This window comes from Schistocerca piceifrons, chromosome 6 (genome assembly GCF_021461385.2).
Source record: "Schistocerca piceifrons isolate TAMUIC-IGC-003096 chromosome 6, iqSchPice1.1, whole genome shotgun sequence".
In the NCBI taxonomy this organism is placed as follows: domain Eukaryota; kingdom Metazoa; phylum Arthropoda; class Insecta; order Orthoptera; family Acrididae; genus Schistocerca; species Schistocerca piceifrons.
The window spans coordinates 401,706,477-401,730,375 of NC_060143.1; the positions used below are offsets into that span (position 1 = coordinate 401,706,477).

A 23,899-nucleotide genomic window follows, 5' to 3' on the forward strand; every position below is an offset into this window, starting at 1 on the left:
GGCTCTGCCTTTGATCGTGTACACCTTCCGGGTTACAGGACTGGAGTAGGTGGTGGTGGGAGGGTGCATGGGACAGGTTTTACACCGGGGGCGGTTACAAGGGTAGGAGCCAGAGGGTAGGGAAGGTGGTTTGGGGATTTCATAGGGATGAACTAAGAGGTTACGAAGGTTAGGTGGACGGCGGAAAGACACTCTTGGTGGAGTGGGGAGGATTTCATGAAGGATGGATCTCATTTCTGGGCAGGATTTTAGGAAGTCGTATCCCTGCTGGAGAGCCACATTCAGAATCTGATCCAGTCCCGGAAAGTATCCTGTCACAAGTGGGGCACTTTTGTGGTTCTTCTGTGGGAGGTTCTGGGTTTGAGAGGATGAGGAAGTTGCTCTGGTTATTTGCTTCTGTACCAGGTCGGGAGGGTAGTTGCGGGATGCGAAAGCTGTTGTCAGGTTGTTGGTGTAATGCTTCAGGGATTCCGGACTGGAGCAGATTCGTTTGCCACGAAGACCTAGGCTGTAGGGAAGGGACCGTTTGATGTGGAATGGGTGGCAGCTGTCGTAATGGAGGTACTGTTGCTTGTTGGTGGGTTTGATGTGGACGGACGTGTGAAGCTGGCCATTGGACAGGTGGAGGTCAACATCAAGGAAAGTGGCATGGGATTTGGAGTAGGACCAGGTGAATCTGATGGAACCAAAGGAGTTGAGGTTGGAGAGGAAATTCTGGAGTTCTTCTTCACTGTGAGTCCAGATCATGAAGATGTCATCAATAAATCTGTACCAAACTTTGGGTTGGCAGGCCTGGGTAACCAAGAAGACTTCCTCTAAGCGACCCATGAATAGGTTGGCGTACGAAGGGGCCATCCTGGTACCCATGGCTGTTCCCTTTAATTGCTGGTATGTCTGGCCTTCAAAAGTGAAGAAGTTGTGGGTCAGGATGAAGCTGGCTAAGGTAATGAGGAAAGAGGTTTTGGGTAGGGTGGCAGGTGATCGGCGTGAAAGGAAGTGCTCCATTGCAGCGAGGCCCTGGACGTGCGGGATATTTGTGTATAAGGAAGTGGCATCAATGGTTACAAGGATGGTTTCTGGGGGTAACGGATTGGGTAAGGATTCCAGGCGTTCGAGAAAGTGGTTGGTGTCTTTGATGAAGGATGGGAGACTGCACATAATGGGTTGAAGGTGTTGATCTACGTAGGCAGAGATACGTTCTGTGGGGGCTTGGTAACCAGCTACAATGGGACGGCCAGGATGATTGGGTTTGTGAATTTTAGGAAGAAGGTAGAAGGTAGGGGTGCGGGGTGTCGGTGGGGTCAGGAGGTTGATGGAGTCAGGTGAAAGGTTTTGTAGGGGGCCTAAGGTTCTGAGGATTCCCTGAAGCTCCGCCTGGACATCAGGAATGGGATTACCTTGGCAAACTTTGTATGTGGTGTTGTCCGAAAGCTGACGCAGTCCCTCAGCCACATACTCCCGACGATCAAGTACCACGGTCGTGGAACCCTTGTCCGCCGGAAGAATGATGATGGACCGGTCAGCCTTCAGATCACGGATAGCCTGGGCTTCAGCAGTGGTGATGTTGGGAGTAGGATTAAGGTTTTTTAAGAAGGATTGGGAGGCAAGGCTGGAAGTCAGAAATTCCTGGAAGGTTTGGAGAGGGTGATTTTGAGGAAGAGGAGGTGGGTCCCGCTGTGACGGAGGACGGAACTGTTCCAGGCAGGGTTCAATTTGGATAGTGTCTTGGGGAGTTGGATCATTAGGGGTAGGATTAGGATCATTTTTCTTCGTGGCAAAGTGATACTTCCAGCAGAGAGTACGAGTGTAGGACAGTAAATCTTTGACGAGGGCTGTTTGGTTGAATCTGGGAGTGGGGCTGAAGGTGAGGCCTTTGGATAGGACAGAGGTTTCAGATTGGGAGAGAGGTTTGGAGGAAAGGTTAACTACTGAATTAGGGTGTTGTGGTGCCAGATTGTGTTGCTTGGAATTTTGAGGTTTTGGAGGGAGTGGAGCTGGAAGTGGGAGACTGAGTAGATGGGAGAGACTGGGTTTGTGTGCAATGAGAGGTGGTTGAGGTTTGCTGGAAAGGTTGTGAAGGGTGAGTGAGTTGCCTTTCCGGAGGTGGGAAACCAGGAGATTGGATAGTTTTTTGAGGTGAAGGGTGGCATGCTGCTCTAATTTGCGGTTGGCCTGTAGGAGGATGCTCTGAATAGCCGGTGTGGATGTGGGAGAGGAAAGATTGAGGACTTTTATTAAGGATAGGAGTTGACGGGTGTGTTCATTGGCTGAGTTGATGTGTAGGTGAAGGATTAGGTGGGTGAGGGCAGTGGATTGTTCAGTTTGGAACTGGTATAGGGACTGATGGAAAGAAGGGTTGCAGCCAGAGATGGGAACTTTAAGTGTGAGGCCTTTGGGGGTTATGCCAAATGTCAGACAAGCCTGAGAAAATAAAATATGCGAGCGTAATCTGGCTAGGGTGAAGGCATGTTTGCGGAGGGAATGTAAATAAAACTTAATGGGGTCGTTGTGGGGGTGTTGTGAGGGTGACATGGTATTAGAAGGTGGAAAATGTAAGATGAGGTTGAAATGAAAATGAAGGATAAAAATATATGGGGAGAGATAAGGGTGAACTAGAAAATAACTGGAGATCTGGTATGAAAAAATGCGAAAAAGTGTTGGTTAAGTTGATCCTGTGGTGAACTTGGGTTGGTAGACAGCGATGTGCATGAAGGTTAGGTGGTTGTGTTGCCGCTAAAACACGTTAAAGGACGGAGAAATTCGGGAAAATTTCGAAAAAACGTGTAAATGTATTAAAAGGCGTGGTGTTGTGGTGAAAGATTACGAAAATGGGGCTAACAATTGTAAATAATGACGTTAAAACCTGTGGAGAGCGGCTAAAAATGATCAGTGATGTACGAAAAACGGAAGTGGAAATAAAGTAAAAGTTATTAGAACTAGCCGAAATGGTTATTTAATACGTGAAGGCAGCTGTTATTGAACTAGAAACGGTTAGCGGTATTGTTGAAAGCGCAAAATAAAAATTTTTTGGTTATGGTTTGGAAGTGGGTTACGTATTATAGAGTATATATAGGCGGGATAAATTTGTATTACGGTAAAAAGGGAAGGTGAATAGAAAGTGAGACTACTGGTAAACGCAGAAAGAGAAAATAAAGAGAAAATAAGACGACAGGAAAGATTTCGAGATGCAACAGCGACAATAACAAACGTAATTGTTGGGTTCAAATTAATGATATGGTTATAATAGAGGGAAACATTCCACGTAGGAAATATATATCTAAAAACAAAGATGATGTGACTTACCAAATGAAAGTGCTGGCAGGTCGACAGACACACAAACAAACACAAACATACACACAAAATTCAAGCTTTCGCAACAAACTGTTGCCTCATCAGGAAAGAGGGAAGGAGAGGGGAAGACGAAAGGAAGTGGGTTTTAAAGGAGAGGGTAAGGAGTCATTCCAATCCCGGGAGCGGAAAGACTTACCTTAGGGGGAAAAAAGGACAGGTATACACTCGCACACACGCACATATCCATCCACACATACAGACACAAGCAGACATATTTAAAGACAAAGAGTTTGGGCAGAGATGTCAGTCGAGGCAGAAGTGTAGAGGCAAAGAAGTTGTTGAAAGACAGGTGAGGTATGAGTGGCGGCAACTTGAAATTAGCGGAGATTGAGGCCTGGCGGATGACGAGAAGAGAGGATATACTGAAGGGCAAGTTCCCATCTCCGGAGTTCGGATAGGTTGGTGTTGGTGGGAAGTATCCAGATAACCCGGACGGTGTAACACTGTGCCAAGATGTGCTGGCCGTGCACCAAGGCATGTTTAGCCACAGGGTGATCCTCATTACCAACAAACACTGTCTGCCTGTGTCCATTCATGCGAATGGACAGTTTGTTGCTGGTCATTCCCACATAGAATGCGTCACAGTGTAGGCAGGTCAGTTGGTAGATCACGTGGGTGCTTTCACACGTGGCTCTGCCTTTGATCGTGTACACCTTCCGGGTTACAGGACTGGAGTAGGTGGTGGTGGGAGGGTGCATGGGACAGGTTTTACACCGGGGGCGGTTACAAGGGTAGGAGCCAGAGGGTAGGGAAGGTGGTTTGGGGATTTCATAGGGATGAACTAAGAGGTTACGAAGGTTAGGTGGACGGCGGAAAGACACTCTTGGTGGAGTGGGGAGGATTTCATGAAGGATGGATCTCATTTCTGGGCAGGATTTTAGGAAGTCGTATCCCTGCTGGAGAGCCACATTCAGAATCTGATCCAGTCCCGGAAAGTATCCTGTCACAAGTGGGGCACTTTTGTGGTTCTTCTGTGGGAGGTTCTGGGTTTGAGAGGATGAGGAAGTTGCTCTGGTTATTTGCTTCTGTACCAGGTCGGGAGGGTAGTTGCGGGATGCGAAAGCTGTTGTCAGGTTGTTGGTGTAATGCTTCAGGGATTCCGGACTGGAGCAGATTCGTTTGCCACGAAGACCTAGGCTGTAGGGAAGGGACCGTTTGATGTGGAATGGGTGGCAGCTGTCGTAATGGAGGTACTGTTGCTTGTTGGTGGGTTTGATGTGGACGGACGTGTGAAGCTGGCCATTGGACAGGTGGAGGTCAACATCAAGGAAAGTGGCATGGGATTTGGAGTAGGACCAGGTGAATCTGATGGAACCAAAGGAGTTGAGGTTGGAGAGGAAATTCTGGAGTTCTTCTTCACTGTGAGTCCAGATCATGAAGATGTCATCAATAAATCTGTACCAAACTTTGGGTTGGCAGGCCTGGGTAACCAAGAAGACTTCCTCTAAGCGACCCATGAATAGGTTGGCGTACGAAGGGGCCATCCTGGTACCCATGGCTGTTCCCTTTAATTGCTGGTATGTCTGGCCTTCAAAAGTGAAGAAGTTGTGGGTCAGGATGAAGCTGGCTAAGGTAATGAGGAAAGAGGTTTTGGGTAGGGTGGCAGGTGATCGGCGTGAAAGGAAGTGCTCCATTGCAGCGAGGCCCTGGACGTGCGGGATATTTGTGTATAAGGAAGTGGCATCAATGGTTACAAGGATGGTTTCTGGGGGTAACGGATTGGGTAAGGATTCCAGGCGTTCGAGAAAGTGGTTGGTGTCTTTGATGAAGGATGGGAGACTGCACATAATGGGTTGAAGGTGTTGATCTACGTAGGCAGAGATACGTTCTGTGGGGGCTTGGTAACCAGCTACAATGGGACGGCCAGGATGATTGGGTTTGTGAATTTTAGGAAGAAGGTAGAAGGTAGGGGTGCGGGGTGTCGGTGGGGTCAGGAGGTTGATGGAGTCAGGTGAAAGGTTTTGTAGGGGGCCTAAGGTTCTGAGGATTCCCTGAAGCTCCGCCTGGACATCAGGAATGGGATTACCTTGGCAAACTTTGTATGTGGTGTTGTCCGAAAGCTGACGCAGTCCCTCAGCCACATACTCCCGACGATCAAGTACCACGGTCGTGGAACCCTTGTCCGCCGGAAGAATGATGATGGACCGGTCAGCCTTCAGATCACGGATAGCCTGGGCTTCAGCAGTGGTGATGTTGGGAGTAGGATTAAGGTTTTTTAAGAAGGATTGGGAGGCAAGGCTGGAAGTCAGAAATTCCTGGAAGGTTTGGAGAGGGTGATTTTGAGGAAGAGGAGGTGGGTCCCGCTGTGACGGAGGACGGAACTGTTCCAGGCAGGGTTCAATTTGGATAGTGTCTTGGGGAGTTGGATCATTAGGGGTAGGATTAGGATCATTTTTCTTCGTGGCAAAGTGATACTTCCAGCAGAGAGTACGAGTGTAGGACAGTAAATCTTTGACGAGGGCTGTTTGGTTGAATCTGGGAGTGGGGCTGAAGGTGAGGCCTTTGGATAGGACAGAGGTTTCAGATTGGGAGAGAGGTTTGGAGGAAAGGTTAACTACTGAATTAGGGTGTTGTGGTGCCAGATTGTGTTGCTTGGAATTTTGAGGTTTTGGAGGGAGTGGAGCTGGAAGTGGGAGACTGAGTAGATGGGAGAGACTGGGTTTGTGTGCAATGAGAGGTGGTTGAGGTTTGCTGGAAAGGTTGTGAAGGGTGAGTGAGTTGCCTTTCCGGAGGTGGGAAACCAGGAGATTGGATAGTTTTTTGAGGTGAAGGGTGGCATGCTGCTCTAATTTGCGGTTGGCCTGTAGGAGGATGCTCTGAATAGCCGGTGTGGATGTGGGAGAGGAAAGATTGAGGACTTTTATTAAGGATAGGAGTTGACGGGTGTGTTCATTGGCTGAGTTGATGTGTAGGTGAAGGATTAGGTGGGTGAGGGCAGTGGATTGTTCAGTTTGGAACTGGTATAGGGACTGATGGAAAGAAGGGTTGCAGCCAGAGATGGGAACTTTAAGTGTGAGGCCTTTGGGGGTTATGCCAAATGTCAGACAAGCCTGAGAAAATAAAATATGCGAGCGTAATCTGGCTAGGGTGAAGGCATGTTTGCGGAGGGAATGTAAATAAAACTTAATGGGGTCGTTGTGGGGGTGTTGTGAGGGTGACATGGTATTAGAAGGTGGAAAATGTAAGATGAGGTTGAAATGAAAATGAAGGATAAAAATATATGGGGAGAGATAAGGGTGAACTAGAAAATAACTGGAGATCTGGTATGAAAAAATGCGAAAAAGTGTTGGTTAAGTTGATCCTGTGGTGAACTTGGGTTGGTAGACAGCGATGTGCATGAAGGTTAGGTGGTTGTGTTGCCGCTAAAACACGTTAAAGGACGGAGAAATTCGGGAAAATTTCGAAAAAACGTGTAAATGTATTAAAAGGCGTGGTGTTGTGGTGAAAGATTACGAAAATGGGGCTAACAATTGTAAATAATGACGTTAAAACCTGTGGAGAGCGGCTAAAAATGATCAGTGATGTACGAAAAACGGAAGTGGAAATAAAGTAAAAGTTATTAGAACTAGCCGAAATGGTTATTTAATACGTGAAGGCAGCTGTTATTGAACTAGAAACGGTTAGCGGTATTGTTGAAAGCGCAAAATAAAAATTTTTTGGTTATGGTTTGGAAGTGGGTTACGTATTATAGAGTATATATAGGCGGGATAAATTTGTATTACGGTAAAAAGGGAAGGTGAATAGAAAGTGAGACTACTGGTAAACGCAGAAAGAGAAAATAAAGAGAAAATAAGACGACAGGAAAGATTTCGAGATGCAACAGCGACAATAACAAACGTAATTGTTGGGTTCAAATTAATGATATGGTTATAATAGAGGGAAACATTCCACGTAGGAAATATATATCTAAAAACAAAGATGATGTGACTTACCAAATGAAAGTGCTGGCAGGTCGACAGACACACAAACAAACACAAACATACACACAAAATTCAAGCTTTCGCAACAAACTGTTGCCTCATCAGGAAAGAGGGAAGGAGAGGGGAAGACGAAAGGAAGTGGGTTTTAAAGGAGAGGGTAAGGAGTCATTCCAATCCCGGGAGCGGAAAGACTTACCTTAGGGGGAAAAAAGGACAGGTATACACTCGCACACACGCACATATCCATCCACACATACAGACACAAGCAGACATATTTAAAGACAAAGAGTTTGGGCAGAGATGTCAGTCGAGGCAGAAGTGTAGAGGCAAAGAAGTTGTTGAAAGACAGGTGAGGTATGAGTGGCGGCAACTTGAAATTAGCGGAGATTGAGGCCTGGCGGATGACGAGAAGAGAGGATATACTGAAGGGCAAGTTCCCATCTCCGGAGTTCGGATAGGTTGGTGTTGGTGGGAAGTATCCAGATAACCCGGACGGTGTAACACTGTGCCAAGATGTGCTGGCCGTGCACCAAGGCATGTTTAGCCACAGGGTGATCCTCATTACCAACAAACATTGTCTGCCTGTGTCCATTCATGCGAATGGACAGTTTGTTGCTGGTTACCAAGCCCCCACAGAACGTATCTCTGCCTACGTAGATCAACACCTTCAACCCATTATGTGCAGTCTCCCATCCTTCATCAAAGACACCAACCACTTTCTCGAACGCCTGGAATCCTTACCCAATCCGTTACCCCCAGAAACCATCCTTGTAACCATTGATGCCACTTCCTTATACACAAATATCCCGCACGTCCAGGGCCTCGCTGCAATGGAGCACTTCCTTTCACGCCGATCACCTGCCACCCTACCCAAAACCTCTTTCCTCATTACCTTAGCCAGCTTCATCCTGACCCACAACTTCTTCACTTTTGAAGGCCAGACATACCAGCAATTAAAGGGAACAGCCATGGGTACCAGGATGGCCCCTTCGTACGCCAACCTATTCATGGGTCGCTTAGAGGAAGTCTTCTTGGTTACCCAGGCCTGCCAACCCAAAGTTTGGTACAGATTTATTGATGACATCTTCATGATCTGGACTCACAGTGAAGAAGAACTCCAGAATTTCCTCTCCAACCTCAACTCCTTTGGTTCCATCAGATTCACCTGGTCCTACTCCAAATCCCATGCCACTTTCCTTGATGTTGACCTCCACCTGTCCAATGGCCAGCTTCACACGTCCGTCCACATCAAACCCACCAACAAGCAACAGTACCTCCATTACGACAGCTGCCACCCATTCCACATCAAACGGTCCCTTCCCTACAGCCTAGGTCTTCGTGGCAAACGAATCTGCTCCAGTCCGGAATCCCTGAAGCATTACACCAACAACCTGACAACAGCTTTCGCATCCCGCAACTACCCTCCCGACCTGGTACAGAAGCAAATAACCAGAGCAACTTCCTCATCCTCTCAAACCCAGAACCTCCCACAGAAGAACCACAAAAGTGCCCCACTTGTGACAGGATACTTTCCGGGACTGGATCAGATTCTGAATGTGGCTCTCCAGCAGGGATACGACTTCCTAAAATCCTGCCCAGAAATGAGATCCATCCTTCATGAAATCCTCCCCACTCCACCAAGAGTGTCTTTCCGCCGTCCACCTAACCTTCGTAACCTCTTAGTTCATCCCTATGAAATCCCCAAACCACCTTCCCTACCCTCTGGCTCCTACCCTTGTAACCGCCCCCGGTGTAAAACCTGTCCCATGCACCCTCCCACCACCACCTACTCCAGTCCTGTAACCCGGAAGGTGTACACGATCAAAGGCAGAGCCACGTGTGAAAGCACCCACGTGATCTACCAACTGACCTGCCTACACTGTGACGCATTCTATGTGGGAATGACCAGCAACAAACTGTCCATTCGCATGAATGGACACAGGCAGACAGTGTTTGTTGGTAATGAGGATCACCCTGTGGCTAAACATGCCTTGGTGCACGGCCAGCACATCTTGGCACAGTGTTACACCGTCCGGGTTATCTGGATACTTCCCACCAACACCAACCTATCCGAACTCCGGAGATGGGAACTTGCCCTTCAGTATATCCTCTCTTCTCGTCATCCGCCAGGCCTCAATCTCCGCTAATTTCAAGTTGCCGCCACTCATACCTCACCTGTCTTTCAACAACTTCTTTGCCTCTACACTTCTGCCTCGACTGACATCTCTGCCCAAACTCTTTGTCTTTAAATATGTCTGCTTGTGTCTGTATGTGTGGATGGATATGTGCGTGTGTGCGAGTGTATACCTGTCCTTTTTTCCCCCTAAGGTAAGTCTTTCCGCTCCCGGGATTGGAATGACTCCTTACCCTCTCCTTTAAAACCCACTTCCTTTCGTCTTCCCCTCTCCTTCCCTCTTTCCTGATGAGGCAACAGTTTGTTGCGAAAGCTTGAATTTTGTGTGTATGTTTGTGTTTGTTTGTGTGTCTGTCGACCTGCCAGCACTTTCATTTGGTAAGTCACATCATCTTTGTTTTTAGATATATATTTCCTACGTGGAATGTTTCCCTCTATTATAACCATATATATATATATATATATATATATATAATTTTTCCCACGTGGAATGTTTCCTTCCATTATACTGTTATCATGTAATTGGAATTTTGTGGATTCCCTTTACTACTGATGTGGAGGATCTCACACTTTTTATTGCTCATGGTCAATCACCAATTTTCACACAATGCAGATGAATTATCTAATTTTTTCATAAGTATTTTTTTTATCTTTTGGTGACTTTACTAGAAGGCATGCAGTCGAATTAAGTCGGGTGATGCTGAGGGAATTAGATTAGGAAATGAGACACTTAAAGTAGTAAAGGAGTTTCACTATTTGGGGAGCAAAATAACTGATGATGGTCAAAGTAAAGAAGATATAAAATGTAGACTGGCAATGGCACGGAAAGCGTTTCTGAAGAAGAGAAATTTGTTAACATCAAATATAGATTTAAGTGTGAGGAAGTCGTTTCTGAAAGTATTTGCATGGAGTGTAGCCATGTATGGAAATGAAACATGGACAATAAATAGTTTGGACAAGAAGAGAATAGAAGCTTTCAAAATGCGGTGCTACAGAAGAATGCTGAAGATTAGATGCATATATCACATAACTAATGAGGAGGTATTGAATAGAATTGGGGAGAAAAGAAGTTTGTGGTACAACTTGACAAGAAGAAGGGACCGGTTGGTAGGACATGTTCTGAGGCATCAAGGGATCACAAATTTAGCATTGGAGGGCAGCGTGGAGGGTAAAAATCATAGAGGGAGACCAAGAGATGAATACACTAAGCAGATTCAGAAGGATGCAGGTTGCAGTAAGTACTGGGAGATGAAGAAGCTTGCACAGGATAGGGTAGCATGGAGAGCTGCATCAAGCCAGTCTCAGGACTGAAGAACACAACAACAACAACTAGATGGCAAAGAACTCAAGAGTGCTTAAACATTCATTCTATACACCCACTCTACCTGTTTTACACAATCATGAAACCAGTTTTATAAAATTAATAATTACACCTGATGAATGTCCTATTATGTTGGCGGTTTAGTTTATTAGAGAGGCCTAACTCCTTCTAAGCCATTACACACATTTCTTCAGCAATAGACAGAGGCATTTCATGGGTCAGTATAGTATTTACTGTTCCATGTTACTCACTGATGTCTCTTCCCAATAAAAGTACAATCACTTGTTTAAATACGGCCCCATTCCAGGGGGCAGCAGCAGTGAGTTCACACCACTTTCCACCAATGAAACAAATTTTGTTGATTCCCATGTCATACTGTGACATGAAAAATGAATACATGTCTTGCTTTATATATTCCTAGGAACTCATAGTTTAACTTAAAAGCATCATATGAGGACATAAATAAGTAGTTGGCTTTAAAATTTAAATTTCTCTGACTATATTTTCCAGGTAACATTTATCAATTGCTGCTATATGCTGTTTCCCCTTGATGAACCTAACTTCCACTCCTGGTAATAGTTTGTGTAGGTGCCAATATGATTTGGATTTTGTGTTAAACTGTCTGGTTGATCAAGTTCATGTGATAGACAAAGGTGATGACATACCACGTCTAAAAGGACTATAAGCAAAACTTTATACTTTGTGATGACATTGCTTTAGTGTGATGTGCATCTGCAGTGTTGTGTGTGGGACAATTTATCCCTGCAAAAGAGAAAATTACTGATTTAAATTCTCACATCAATTACAATTACTCAAATTTTGCATAGTTGCTTTTACCAACACCTACTTCTCTTAAGCGAATGGTGTCTCCATCTTCTGGGTACACAAAGGAAGGTTTATGGTTATTTACATCTTTAACACAAAAGGTGTAGGTGATATTGCCAGTCAGAGGTGGTGACCCAAGATCAACTGCCTGAAAGAAAGGAAAAAAGTAGCATTTAATAATAATATGTCATGTTGTTAACATTGCACTAATGAATAATTATTTACGTGATGGCTTCATGCAAATAAAATGTAAATAAATAAATATAAAGGTGTGCTGAATGAGTAATAACTAACTTTCATAGCATTTTACACAAGTTACTGACAGTGGCCATTACATTAAATTAATATTATTTCATGGATCCCTAAAAAGTGGATAACAGGTTGTTATAAAAGTCAAAGACATAAATCTGATTTAAGTGCAACACACCAGAATGATGTAAAATGTATGAACGAGTAGAATATTAGAGTGCTAGCAGGAATTATATTACAGAAAAATACATTAGCCTTCAGGAATCCTTTAATTAATTCCTAAATTCCTAACTTCCATTATATATGCTGTGATAGGTTGTCCATCTCTCTCTCTCTCTCTCTCTCTCTCTCTCTCTCTCTCTCTCTCTCTCTCTCTCTCATACTTGTTTGTACATTTGGACAACATCTGTACAATGTTTATTGTCTACAGTGGGATGAACAAATTATGAGGGTTATTCAGAAAATAGGGAAAGTTTTGGCATTAAAAAAATCTAACTACAATAAGTACATTTTATTATTTACATCTGAAACAGTGACTGACATATTACTTTTCCACATAGTCACCAAACACACTGAGGCATTTACCATAGTGGTGGACAAGATTTAAAATACCTTCATCTTAAAATGCTGCCACCTGAGACTTAAGCCAGTGAGTCATGCCTGCCTGGAGTTCTGCATCATCATCAAAGTGCTGTGTTGCAAATCAGTTCTTCATCTTGGGAAACAAGTGGAAGTTGCTTGGTGCAAGATCAGGGCTGTAGGGCAGATGAGGGAAAATTTCCCATTTGAATGAATTAAGAAGTTCTTTAGTGTGGTTTGCCATGTGAGCTCAGGCATTGTTGTGCAAAAACAAAATTTTGGACATCAGCTTTCCTTGGTGTTTGTTTTGAACTGCTCTTCTAAGGCTGTGCAACGTTTGACAGTACCAGGCAGAATTTATGGTTGCTTGCCTATCCCAAAACACTGTTGCCATCAGCTTCCTTGCTGACAAGGTTTGCAAACATTTTTCTGGTTTTTGGGGGGACCTTGTGTGCCCCCACTTCATGGACTGTAATTTTGTCTCACAATTGACATGTTTCACCTAAGTCTCATCACCGGTTATGGTTCGATCCAGTAATGAATCACCATGTTTGTGGTAGGCCTCCAGAAATGTCAACATTGCCCCATTTTGCTGTTCAAAGTCCATGAAAGTTGTGGAAAAGAAAGCAAAGCTCCATTATTGTTAAGCGACGGTTTTCATGAATCATTTCACCAACTTTAGCGACATGTTCATCAGTCACAATTCTCGAGCATCCACTCTTCTCTTCATCATGAATGTTGGTTCAGAAATTTTTAATGTGAATGCACCATTTCTGGATGGAACATTCACTCATTATGATGTTTCTGTACACTTTGCATAGTTCACGATAAATTTCTATAGGTTTTAGGTTTATTGCCAACAAAAACAATATCACAGACTGCACCTCACAACTGGCAGTATTTTCGATTGCAGAGCACATTTCAACTGTGAATATTAAAAAAACAGATTCAAGGAGACATTCCCGCTGTTACGGATGGATGCCAACTGAGCTGTCGAGGACGCACATACCAAAATACACATGATCGGCATGTGCCTAGTGGCATCGGATGGAAGCGTTCCCTACTTTCTAAATAGCCCTAGTAAATAAAGACCTGTTGATTAGAATGAATGCAAAACTTAGCATAAAATAAGGTTTAATGATAAATGAAGCTAAGACAAAGTGATGAACAGTAGTGGTGACCAATCAAAGTATTGTATAAACATTCTCAAACTGCTTGTTTTGTCAATTCAGGACAAAACCTCAAGCTTTCAGTGACTGTCTTCATCAGAAGTAACTGATTGTTTAAAGTACTGCTGTGGTGGCCTAATATAGCCAATAGTCGGATTCTGATTGGTCAGTAATTATGCAATGCTTTCATAGTTGGTGTCAACATCTGCACTGATTATTATTATTATTCTCGAGTTAGAAACATACAGGTACTGATGGTGCCACCACTCCAATATTAGTGTCGATATTGCAATGAATCTCTCTGTCTCTTCTCTTCATTGATAGCTGGCTTCCATATACTGCTAAGATTATATTCATTGTCCTGGTTGAAGTTCTTCTTGTACATTCTTAGTTCTACAGCCTCTTTAACTGAAGAGTCCCAGTATGTAGGAGCCTAGGACAAAACTTCTGTTCTGTCAAAAAGTATTTTGTGTTTGTTTATGAGGCTGTGCTCAGCAACTGCAGATTTCCCTAGTTTTTTACTTTTTTTGTGTGCCACTGACATTCTGCACAGCAGTTGGAAATGGTGTGTATGAACTGACCAATGTAACTGCTTCCACACTCACAAGGGATGTTATAAATCTCAGGAATCCTCAGGTTGAGACTGTCCTTAATAAGGCATAACATTTCCTTTATCTTCTTAGCAAGTCAAAAGAAAGGTCTTATATCACATCTTCCCAGGACTCTGCCTATTTTACTTTATGTAGCACACAGAAAGAAAGAAATACAATTGCTCATCATGCAAATGATCAGCATTTTTCACATTTCTTTTTCATGGAGAACACTTACTTCATACCATGTGAATCATAGCCATTCTTTTGGAACATGTACTTCAGATGATTAATCTCAGAATCCAAGTGGTTCTGAACAAATGCAGTTTTTGGTCTGTGTACCATTGTATTTAAAACTGCTCCCTTATGGACTGGACTATGAAAATTCTGGGTACTAAGATATAAAACAGTGTGTGTAGCTTGCAGTACACTGAGTGGCCAATACCTTCATCTGACTTTTGTTGTAACAAAACATCTTAAAATGGTGGCCTTCTTTTTTTCTCTGTCTTGACTGTGAACTGGAGTTTTGGTGCATGCTGTTCATATGTTCAAGGAAGTGCTCACGAGCTTCTAAGCCTTGTGACTAGACCATAAATGTGTTGTCACTATAATGATAACATGAAGATGGATGAAAGGGAGCCAAATTTAACGTGTATTTCTCAAAATATTTTATAAAAAAGTAGGTCACTGCTGGAGACAATGGAGAAGTCATAGCCATTCTGTCCATAATTTCGTAAAATTTACCAGCATACAGTGAGTGGGTTGTTGTCATATCATGTTGGAACAACATTATTGTTTCAGGAGGAAAATGCTCTGCCAACAGTTTCAGTGTGTCCTCCACAGGGCGTTTTGTAAATAGTGAGAGCTTCAGGCTGACTAAAATATTGTTTGGGATAGTACTAATCTGTTTAATTTTCTCAATGAACATCTGAGAGTTTCTGAAGTGATGTTCACAATGGCCAACTATCAGACTCATTAATTTAATTAAATATTTGAAGAATCAATAGTGCTAACAGTTGGTCTCAGTGGACTTTAGGTGATTCCTAAAGCCTGAAAGGTGTAGGAGCTCAGGCTCTAAAGCATTTCATGATATCCTCTGGCAGACCACAGTTCTTCAGGAGCTCCACTGTTTTTCTGCTTTATGACAGAGTAGTGTCCCATTTTATGAATTTTTACATGCTATCCTAGACAACTGTGCCACTTTTCTGTGATATTCAAAAGTATTAAGAACAACCATGGCATTTCTCTTGCCAGCCAGAAGTACCACAAGATCATCATCTTTTTGCAGCGCACAAAAACACTCTACTTTTGCTCTGCTGAGCTTAGATCTTGGTAGTCTGGCTGGGGCAAAAATGCGACTGATGGTACGTCTTACCTTGATGTACACTGTTTTATATTTTAGTGCCCAGTGTTTTCATCATCCAGTGCAGAAGACAGCAGTTTTAAATACATTGGTGCACAGAGCAAATACTGTTTCTGATGAGGACCACTTGGATTCTGAAATTAATCATCTGAAGTACATGTTCAAAAAAATGGCTATGGTTCAAGTGATATGGAGCCATCATTCTGCGTGAAAAGGATATATGAAAATGATGAGCATTTAGATGATGAGCAATTGTATTTCTGCCTTTCTGTGTGCTACATCCAGTAAAATAGGCAGAGTCCTGGGAAGATGAGATATAAGACCTATTTTCTGACCTCCTAAGAAGATAAAGGAGATGCTATGCCCTGTGAAGGACAATCTGGGCCACAGAACTCCTGAGAGTGTGAAAGCAATTAAATTGGTCAGTCCATCCATACCAATTCCAATTGCTGTTCAGAATGTCAGTGACATATTAAAAATCAAGAACTGGAGAAACCTGCAGTTGCTGCATACGGCCTCACAAAGCAACACATAATACTGTTTTACAAAACAAAAGTTTTGTCTCAGGCTCCTGCATACTGGGATTCTTTAATTAAAGAGGCTCTGGAAATAAGAAGGTGTAAGAAGAACTTCAAACATGACTGCAGATATAATCTTAGCAGTGCATGGAAGCAAGCTCTTGATGCAGAGAAGCAGAGTTCTTCACCACAATGTTGACGCTACTATGGAAGTCATGGAACAACCAGCACAGACTCAGACACCATCTATGACAACATTATGTAATTATGCACCAATCAGAAGCTGTCTATGAGGTACACTATGTGATCAAAAGTATCCGGACACCTGGGTGAAAATGACTTACAAGTTCGTGGCGCCCACCATCGCTAATGCTAGAATTCGGTGTGGTGTTGGCACCCCCTTAGCCTTGATGACAGCTTCCACTCTTACAGGCATATGTTCAATCATGTGCTGGAAGGTTTCTTGGGGAATGGCAGCCCATTCTTCATGGAGTGCTGCACTGAGGAGAGGTATCTATGTCGGTTGGTGAGGCCTGGCACGAAGTTGGTGTTCCAAACATCCAAAAAGCATTCCATAAGATTCAGATCAGGTCTTTGTGCAGACCTGTCCATTACAGGGATGTTATCATCACGTAACAACTCTGGCACAGGCCATGCATTCTGAACAGTGCTTGATCGTGTTGAAAAATGCAATCGCAATCCCCAAATTGCTCTTCAAAAATGGGAAGGAGGAAGGTGCTTAAAATATCAATGTAGGCCTGTTCTGTGATAGTTTCATGCAAAACAACAATGGGTGCAAGCCCCTCCATGAAAAACATGACCACACCATAACACCACCACCGTCGAATTTTACTGTTGGCACTACACATGCTGGCAGATAATGTTCAGGGGGCATTTTCCATATCCACACCCTGCCATTGGATCGCCACACTGTGTATCATGATTTGTGACTCCACACAACGTTTTTCCACTGTTCAATTGTACAATGTTTATGATCCTTACACCAAGCAAGTCATTGTTTGGCATTTACCAGCGTGATGTGTGGCTTATGAGCAGCTGCTCGACCATAAAATCCAAGTTTTCTCACCTCCCACCTAACTGTCATAGTACTTACAGTGGATCCTGATGCAGTTTGGAATGTTGTGAGATGGTCTGGACATATGCCTGCCTATTACACATTACAACCCTTTTCAACTGTCGGCGGTCTCTGTCAGTCAAAAGACAAGGTTGGCCTGTACACACTTTTGTGCTATACATGTCCATTCATGTTTCCACTTCACTATCACATCAGAAACAGTGGACCTAGGATGTTTAGGAGTGTGGAAATCTCGCATACAGATGCATGACACAAGTGACACTCAATCACCTGAGCACGTTTGAAGTCCAAGAGTTCTGCGGAGTGCCCCATTCTGCTCTCTCACGATGTCTAATGACTACTGAGGTCGGTGATATGGAGCACTTGGCAGTAGGTGGTAGCACAATGCACCTATATACTTGTGATCACATAGTGTACATAAGGCCACTGCAGCAGCATCTTAGACAGTCAGTGTTCCTGATGAAGACAATGGAAGTATTCGAGTGAAGTTTGGGGTTTTTGAATAAACTGAATTGGCAAGAAATCTGAGAATATTTTATACAATAATGCCATCATGAAAGACTTCATTCTCAATCAATGTACTGATGTCATAAGAAAAAAACATGAATAATATGTAACACTCACCAGCAGTTACCTATGCTTGAATAAACTTACCTTGAATAACACCTCATACTCGCCCCACAAGTCTAAGAGGTCAACAGCAGCTGTCACTATTCCAGAGGTCTCATCAACAGTGAAAAGTGCTGGTTCTTCCCCTGTACGTATATCTGTGATGGATATGATGGAGTAGGATACAGTTCCATTTTCCCCGGCATCAGTATCTAACGCTTTTACTTCTCCAATATTTTGATCCTATGAAGAAATCAGAGCACACATTGGGTGTAAAATTAAATTACATTATTTTTTTACAAGATTTCTAAAAATTTGTCTGACCTGGTTTTACGCTATCTCACATTGTGAAATTACTGATAACATGTAGAAGCCAACACTGTAGGAAAAGATAAATTGCTGCTTACCATAAAGATGACATGTTAAGTTGCAGGCAGACAGAGTTAAAAGACACTTCACATGAGGTTTCAGCCACAGCCTTCATCAGAAAAGGTTAGAGAAACACACACCATTCATTCGCAAAAGCAAACACACCTCACGTATGCATGACCGTCAACTCTGGCAGCTTGGACTGCAGAAGTCAGTTTGTTGTAACAATAAATGAGAAGTTTAAGTTTTCCGAATATATTTCAAGCAGAGATAAATTACTATCTCACTGTGAAACAAAAATAATTTTTACAAAAAATGCAGGCTCCAAATTGAGCCTGTCTCTTGTCATTTATCATATGATGGAAAATAACCAGTTTCTCATGCATTTGTAAATTGTTGTAATTTAGGCTATATCAGCAGATTGTAAATGATATGTAGAAAATGCAATTCATTTGTTTGTTATTGTCTCAGGTGCCTGAGCTTATGACTTGTTCTGCAAATATACATTTGCCAAATGGGAGCAAGCTGGTCAGCCACTATAAATACTAACTTAACATTCACAGACAGTTAAGAGAATAAAAGCAATCATAAAATCACTGGACTACCCAGGAATATGAGTGAGGTGTTAACTGATTTTAAATGTATTAAAAATTCTTAATATGCTATATTTTGGGAGAATAAGTGATGTACATGAAGCTTGTGCTGTCAGCATTATTGATTGTGGTATGCATGATTTCAATAGAGAGAAATAATGGCCAATTCTGCCTCACACATCTATTGCTTGTTTCCTGTTGCAAGATGAGACCATCTTTATTGGAAAGCATATAATATTTTTCTGATGATTATTGTAAGTTGGTCTGTTAATGAGCTGGACAACACCATCTTGTGCTGATGTTAGGAAAAAATACTTCAAACCATTATGACACAGAATGGGAGCAAGAAGGTATTACATGACATCTGTAAGCTGCTTTATGTGAAAAAATGTATTCCCATTCCATTTGCCACTGAGATGTTGTGGGAGACATACGTCTTCACCAAGTGTTCCCTGAGGCTAGATGCCTGATTTACCAGGCCCCATATTTATGCCTGGGTGATGCCTGCAGTTTCATCTGCAGGTACCACCAAGGTATAAATCTGGGACCCAGTCAGCCAACAGCCAGTCTAACCTGTCAAAGACATCATTCTGGTGTTGAAATGTCATGCTGGGAAAAGAACAGAGCACTAGCAGAACACCTGATGTCAACGAGATGAAAACGAGTCACTGTAAAAGTCTAAGAGATTACAATAAAGCACCTAATTCATAAGTAACAACGAAAATAATCAGTTATTGACAATTACTTACAAAATTATTTAATTGATAGATAAAAAATTTACTCACCAAGAGGCAGTAGACCACACACATAAAAGACAGTTGTGATTGACAAGCTTTCAGAGCCAGTGGCTCCTTCTTCAGGCAGAAGGGCTGAAGGAGAAGGAAGAGGTGTGAAGGAAAAGGACTGCAGAAGTCTAGGAAAAGAGATAGATATCAGGAAGGTCGCCCAGAAATGCGGGTGATGGTAGGCCTAAGTGACATGTATCATTTCACAGGTTGCTCTCCCTTTAATAGTATATGTTTTGCCAGTTACAGGGCTGTTATAGGTGGTGGTAGGAGTGTGAATAGGGCAAGTCTTGCAGCAGGGATGGTCACAATGGTAGGAGACATAGGGTAGGGAGATGGGTGTAAAATGTACACAGGATCTGACAAGAATATTGCAGAGATTTGGAGGGCAACGGAAAGCTATTCTCAGTGTAACTAAACTAACTTCTCCCGAACAGGCCATGAAGGCCCAACAGTACTGATCAGCTGTGATGTCATCCTCAGCTCATAGGCGTCACTGGATGTGGACATGGAGGGGCATTTGCTCAGCACCTCAGTCTCCTGGCCATATGTCAGTTTCTGAGACTGGAGCTGCTACTTTCCAATCAAATAGCTCCTCAGTTTGCTTCACAAGGGTTGAGTGCATCTCACTTGCCAACAGTGCTCAGCAGACTGGATAGTTACCCATCCAAGTGCTAACCCAGCCTAACAGTGCTTAACTTTGGTAATCTGACAGGAACTGGTGTTACCACTGTGGCAAGACCATTGGCCTATTCTAGGTGTGGTGGGCAAAATTTCAGACAGAATGGATCTCATTTCAAGGCATGATTTTAGGAAGTCATGGCCCTGTCAAAGTAGCTGATTAATATATTCCAGATCAGGATAATACTGAGTCACCAATGGTGTGCTCTGAAGCTGTTTTGTGGAGTGATCAGCAGTACCAGGATTGTATGTGATGGCCCAGGAATTCTGCTTTTTAACTAGGCTGGTGGGGTAACTACATGCAGTGAAGCTGAGTTGAGAACGGTGGTGTATTGCTGTAAAGAGTCTGCATCCAAACAAATACATTTGCCTTGGATGCCAAGGCTGTATGTGAGGGAACATTTGAAGTGGGAAGGATGGCACCTGTCAAAATGTAAGTACTGTTGTTTGTTGGTAGGTTTAATGTGGTCGGAAGTGTGTAGCTGGCCTTCAGTGAGGACAAGATCAACATCAAGGAAAGAGGCATGGGATTTGGAATAGGACCATGTGAAATTTAATTGGGAGCAGGTATTCCAGGAATTTTATCAGGTCGGACTCACCATGAGTCTATACGGTAAAGATGTCATCAATATATCTAAACCAAACAAGGGACTGAAGGCTTATGGATCACAGGAAAGTCGCCTCCAAGCGACCCATTAAAAGGTTGGCATAGGAAGGAGCCACCCTGGTTCCCATGGCCGTACACCTGATCTGTTTATATGCCTGCCCCTCAAAGTTGAAGTAGTAGTTGTTAAGTATAAAACTGATTAAGGTGAGTTGGAAGGATGTCATAGGTTTGGAATCAGGTGGGCACTGGCTGAGGAAATGTTCAGCAGCAGACAGGCCCTGTATGTGAGGGATGTTAGTATAGAGGGAGGTGGCATCAGTGGTGATAGGAAAGGTGAATGGTGGGAGATGATCTAGGAAATGGTTGGTACCTTTGATGGGGAGTCTTTGTACCATGGGTTGCAGGTGTTGATCAACTAAGGCAGATATACATTTAATGGGTGCTTTGAAGCCAGCAACTATAGGATGGCCAGGATGAGTGGGTTTGTGGATCTTAGGAAGAAGGTAAAAGGTGGGGGTATGTGGTTTGGGTTGGGTGAGAAGTTCTATGCATTGAGGTGTTAGTCCTTGTGAGGGGCCTGAGGTTTTAAGAAGGGACTGCAGATCAGTTTGAATCACAGGGATGGGATCTTAATGGCAGACACTCTATGGAGAGGTGTCAGACAGCTGGCATAGATCTTCACTAACTTACTCCTTTTGGTCAAGTACTACAGTGGTACATCCTTTGTCTGCTGTGAGGCTAATGATGGAGTCACCAGATTTTAGGGAATGCAGATGCTGGAGTTCTGCAGAGGACAAATTAGGGTAATGTTGTAGGGACCTGAGGAAACATTGTGAGGCAATCCCAAGAATCATTCACAACAGTACAGTGTCCTTAACCTCTATCTAAAGCACTCTCCCCTCTTGAATTGCCTGTGTTATCTAAGGGTCTCACTTTCAGCCATAAACCTGCATTTGATCATGCTGCTTTGGTGAAGGACCTTCACACATAATATCCATTGGAAATATCACTTTGCAACTGAACCCCAAAACCTTTCCTACAGCAAAACTGACATTAAACCCTGTCTTGAACAGTTCAGACCATGATTCCAACTTCATTCACCACTACTACCTCAAAGTGATCCATTCCAAGCCTTCCAAGAATTCCTCACAACCCTTCCTCCGGTCCCTACAACATACCCTAAACTGCGCTGGAAAAAAATAAATAATAATACACTTGGAAAGGCAACATAAATTTTTATCAGATGACAGCATATGCCACCTGGGGAATAGAAGATGTACTGATAATACTTTCACTGTCATCTGCAAACAGATAATGTACTGCCATGGGTTCCAGAGCGCCATCTGTGTCTAGCCTTTAATAGGGAATGCTCAAGCCAGAAGAGTCAGTGTAGTGCAAATGTGTGAAGAAAGCAGGCAACCATGCCATGGAGACACATTGTGCTTCCTGGAACCAACTGAGGGAGTCTGAAAGGGATCAAATTGTGACCTTCTGAGGGGTGGGTTGATCCTTTCAGAGAACTGCCACACAAGTTGAATGTGCTGGATCAGTTGTGCATGAGATCAATCAATGAAACATGTAACTAATTAACTAACTAATGGATACTGGTATAGTGGTCATGTGAACATTCTGAGGTTCTGGATGTCCATGTAGCACTGACACCAGCCAGGATTGTCGTGTTGTAAGACCAACAGTGGCAAATTGTACAGCAACCACATCACAGATAAGAGGGCTTGAGAGCCTAGACTTGCCAACATGATTGCAAACCGGTTATTAGCAGTGGGACTATGGGCGCACACACTTCTGGTCCATCTTCTACTCACGCTTCAGCTTTGATCTGCATGACTCGACTTGTGTCATCAAAGGATCACTTGGAAAATGGAATGGCACACCTTAGCCTTCAACGATGAAAGTGGATTCTACCTGCATGCAAGTGATGGCCATTTGTGTGTATGACACAGACCTGGCAAGTGTTGTCTCATAGAGTGCCATCTTCCAAGTCACACGGGCCCCACTGCAGGCCTTATGGTTTGGGGTCTGATAAGCTACAGGTCTTGTCCATCTTTTTTGTTTCCTGAGGGGATGATAAGCAGAACTCGGATGGTTTAGAATGTTGTTAGACCCGTTCTTTCAACATTCTTGCAACACAAAGGCAATGTGTTGTTCCAACAGGATAAAGCTCTCCCACTCGCCACCCATGAAACTCAAAGTGCTCTGCAAGACATGTAGCAACTTCTCTGTCCAGCACGATATCTGGACTTGTCTACAGCCAAGCATGTGTGGGATATGAGGGGATGAGAACTGACTGTGCTACTCATCAACCAATGCCTCTTTCAGATATATATGAGCCTGTCGTGCAGGGGTGGTATAACGTATCCCAGGACAGTATTCACCAGTCTGTAGTATCAACTGGATGCCAGAGTCATTGCCTGCAATGTCTGTCTTGGAGGCTACACCACATAATAAAATATGTGTTTGAGCATGGGTCAGTAGCTTGTCCCTCAGGACCATTTGTACTATTGATATGTAAATGTATTCATTTCCTGTATTCCATAGGCACTGTTGCAACAATAAATCTTCAGTGAACTGGAAACCACTAAAAGAGTGTAGTGTATTGTATTGTATGTTAACCGGGGACCAAGAAACGACAGAGAGGCTCTATCCCCACCACAGCCGCAGTGGTCCACATCCCCAAGACGACTACTGCAGTCCACTTCACCCCTCTGCCGCCCCACACCAAACCCAGGGTTATTGTGCGGTTTGGCCCCTGGTGGACCCCCCAGGGAACGTCTCACACCAGACGAGTGTAACCCCTATGTTTGCGAGGTAGAGTAATGGTGGTGTATGCCTATGTGGAGAACTTGTTTTTCCAAGGCAGATGGAAAACCGCCTAAAAACCATCCACAGGCTGGCCAGTTCACCGGACCTCAACACAAATCCACCGGGAGGATTCGTGCCTGGGACCAGGCGCTCCTTCCCACCCGGAAAGTCGTGCATTAGACCGCACGGCCAACTGGGCGGGCTCTAAACAGGTGTACTAACTTTTTTCCTAGCAGTGCATTTTGGGAAGTTATTTGGAAACATTATCTCATCCTCTTGTAATTTTGAATTGTAATGAAAATCCTGATGTCTTGTTATAT

General features: G+C 43.5%; 1 protein-coding gene across 1 annotated transcript in view; it reads right to left on the reverse strand.

Moving 5' to 3' along the window:
• The window catches only part of LOC124803346 (cadherin-23-like), a 326,146-nt gene that overhangs the window by 187,193 nt on the left and 115,054 nt on the right, over positions 1-23,899 (reverse strand). Inside the window, exons 10-11 of the mRNA XM_047264532.1 lie at positions 17,770-17,967; positions 11,574-11,699 (exon numbers count right to left, since the gene is read on the reverse strand). Coding sequence (XP_047120488.1) covers positions 11,574-11,699; positions 17,770-17,967 — 324 coding nt within the window. The remainder of the gene's footprint in view (positions 1-11,573; positions 11,700-17,769; positions 17,968-23,899) is intronic.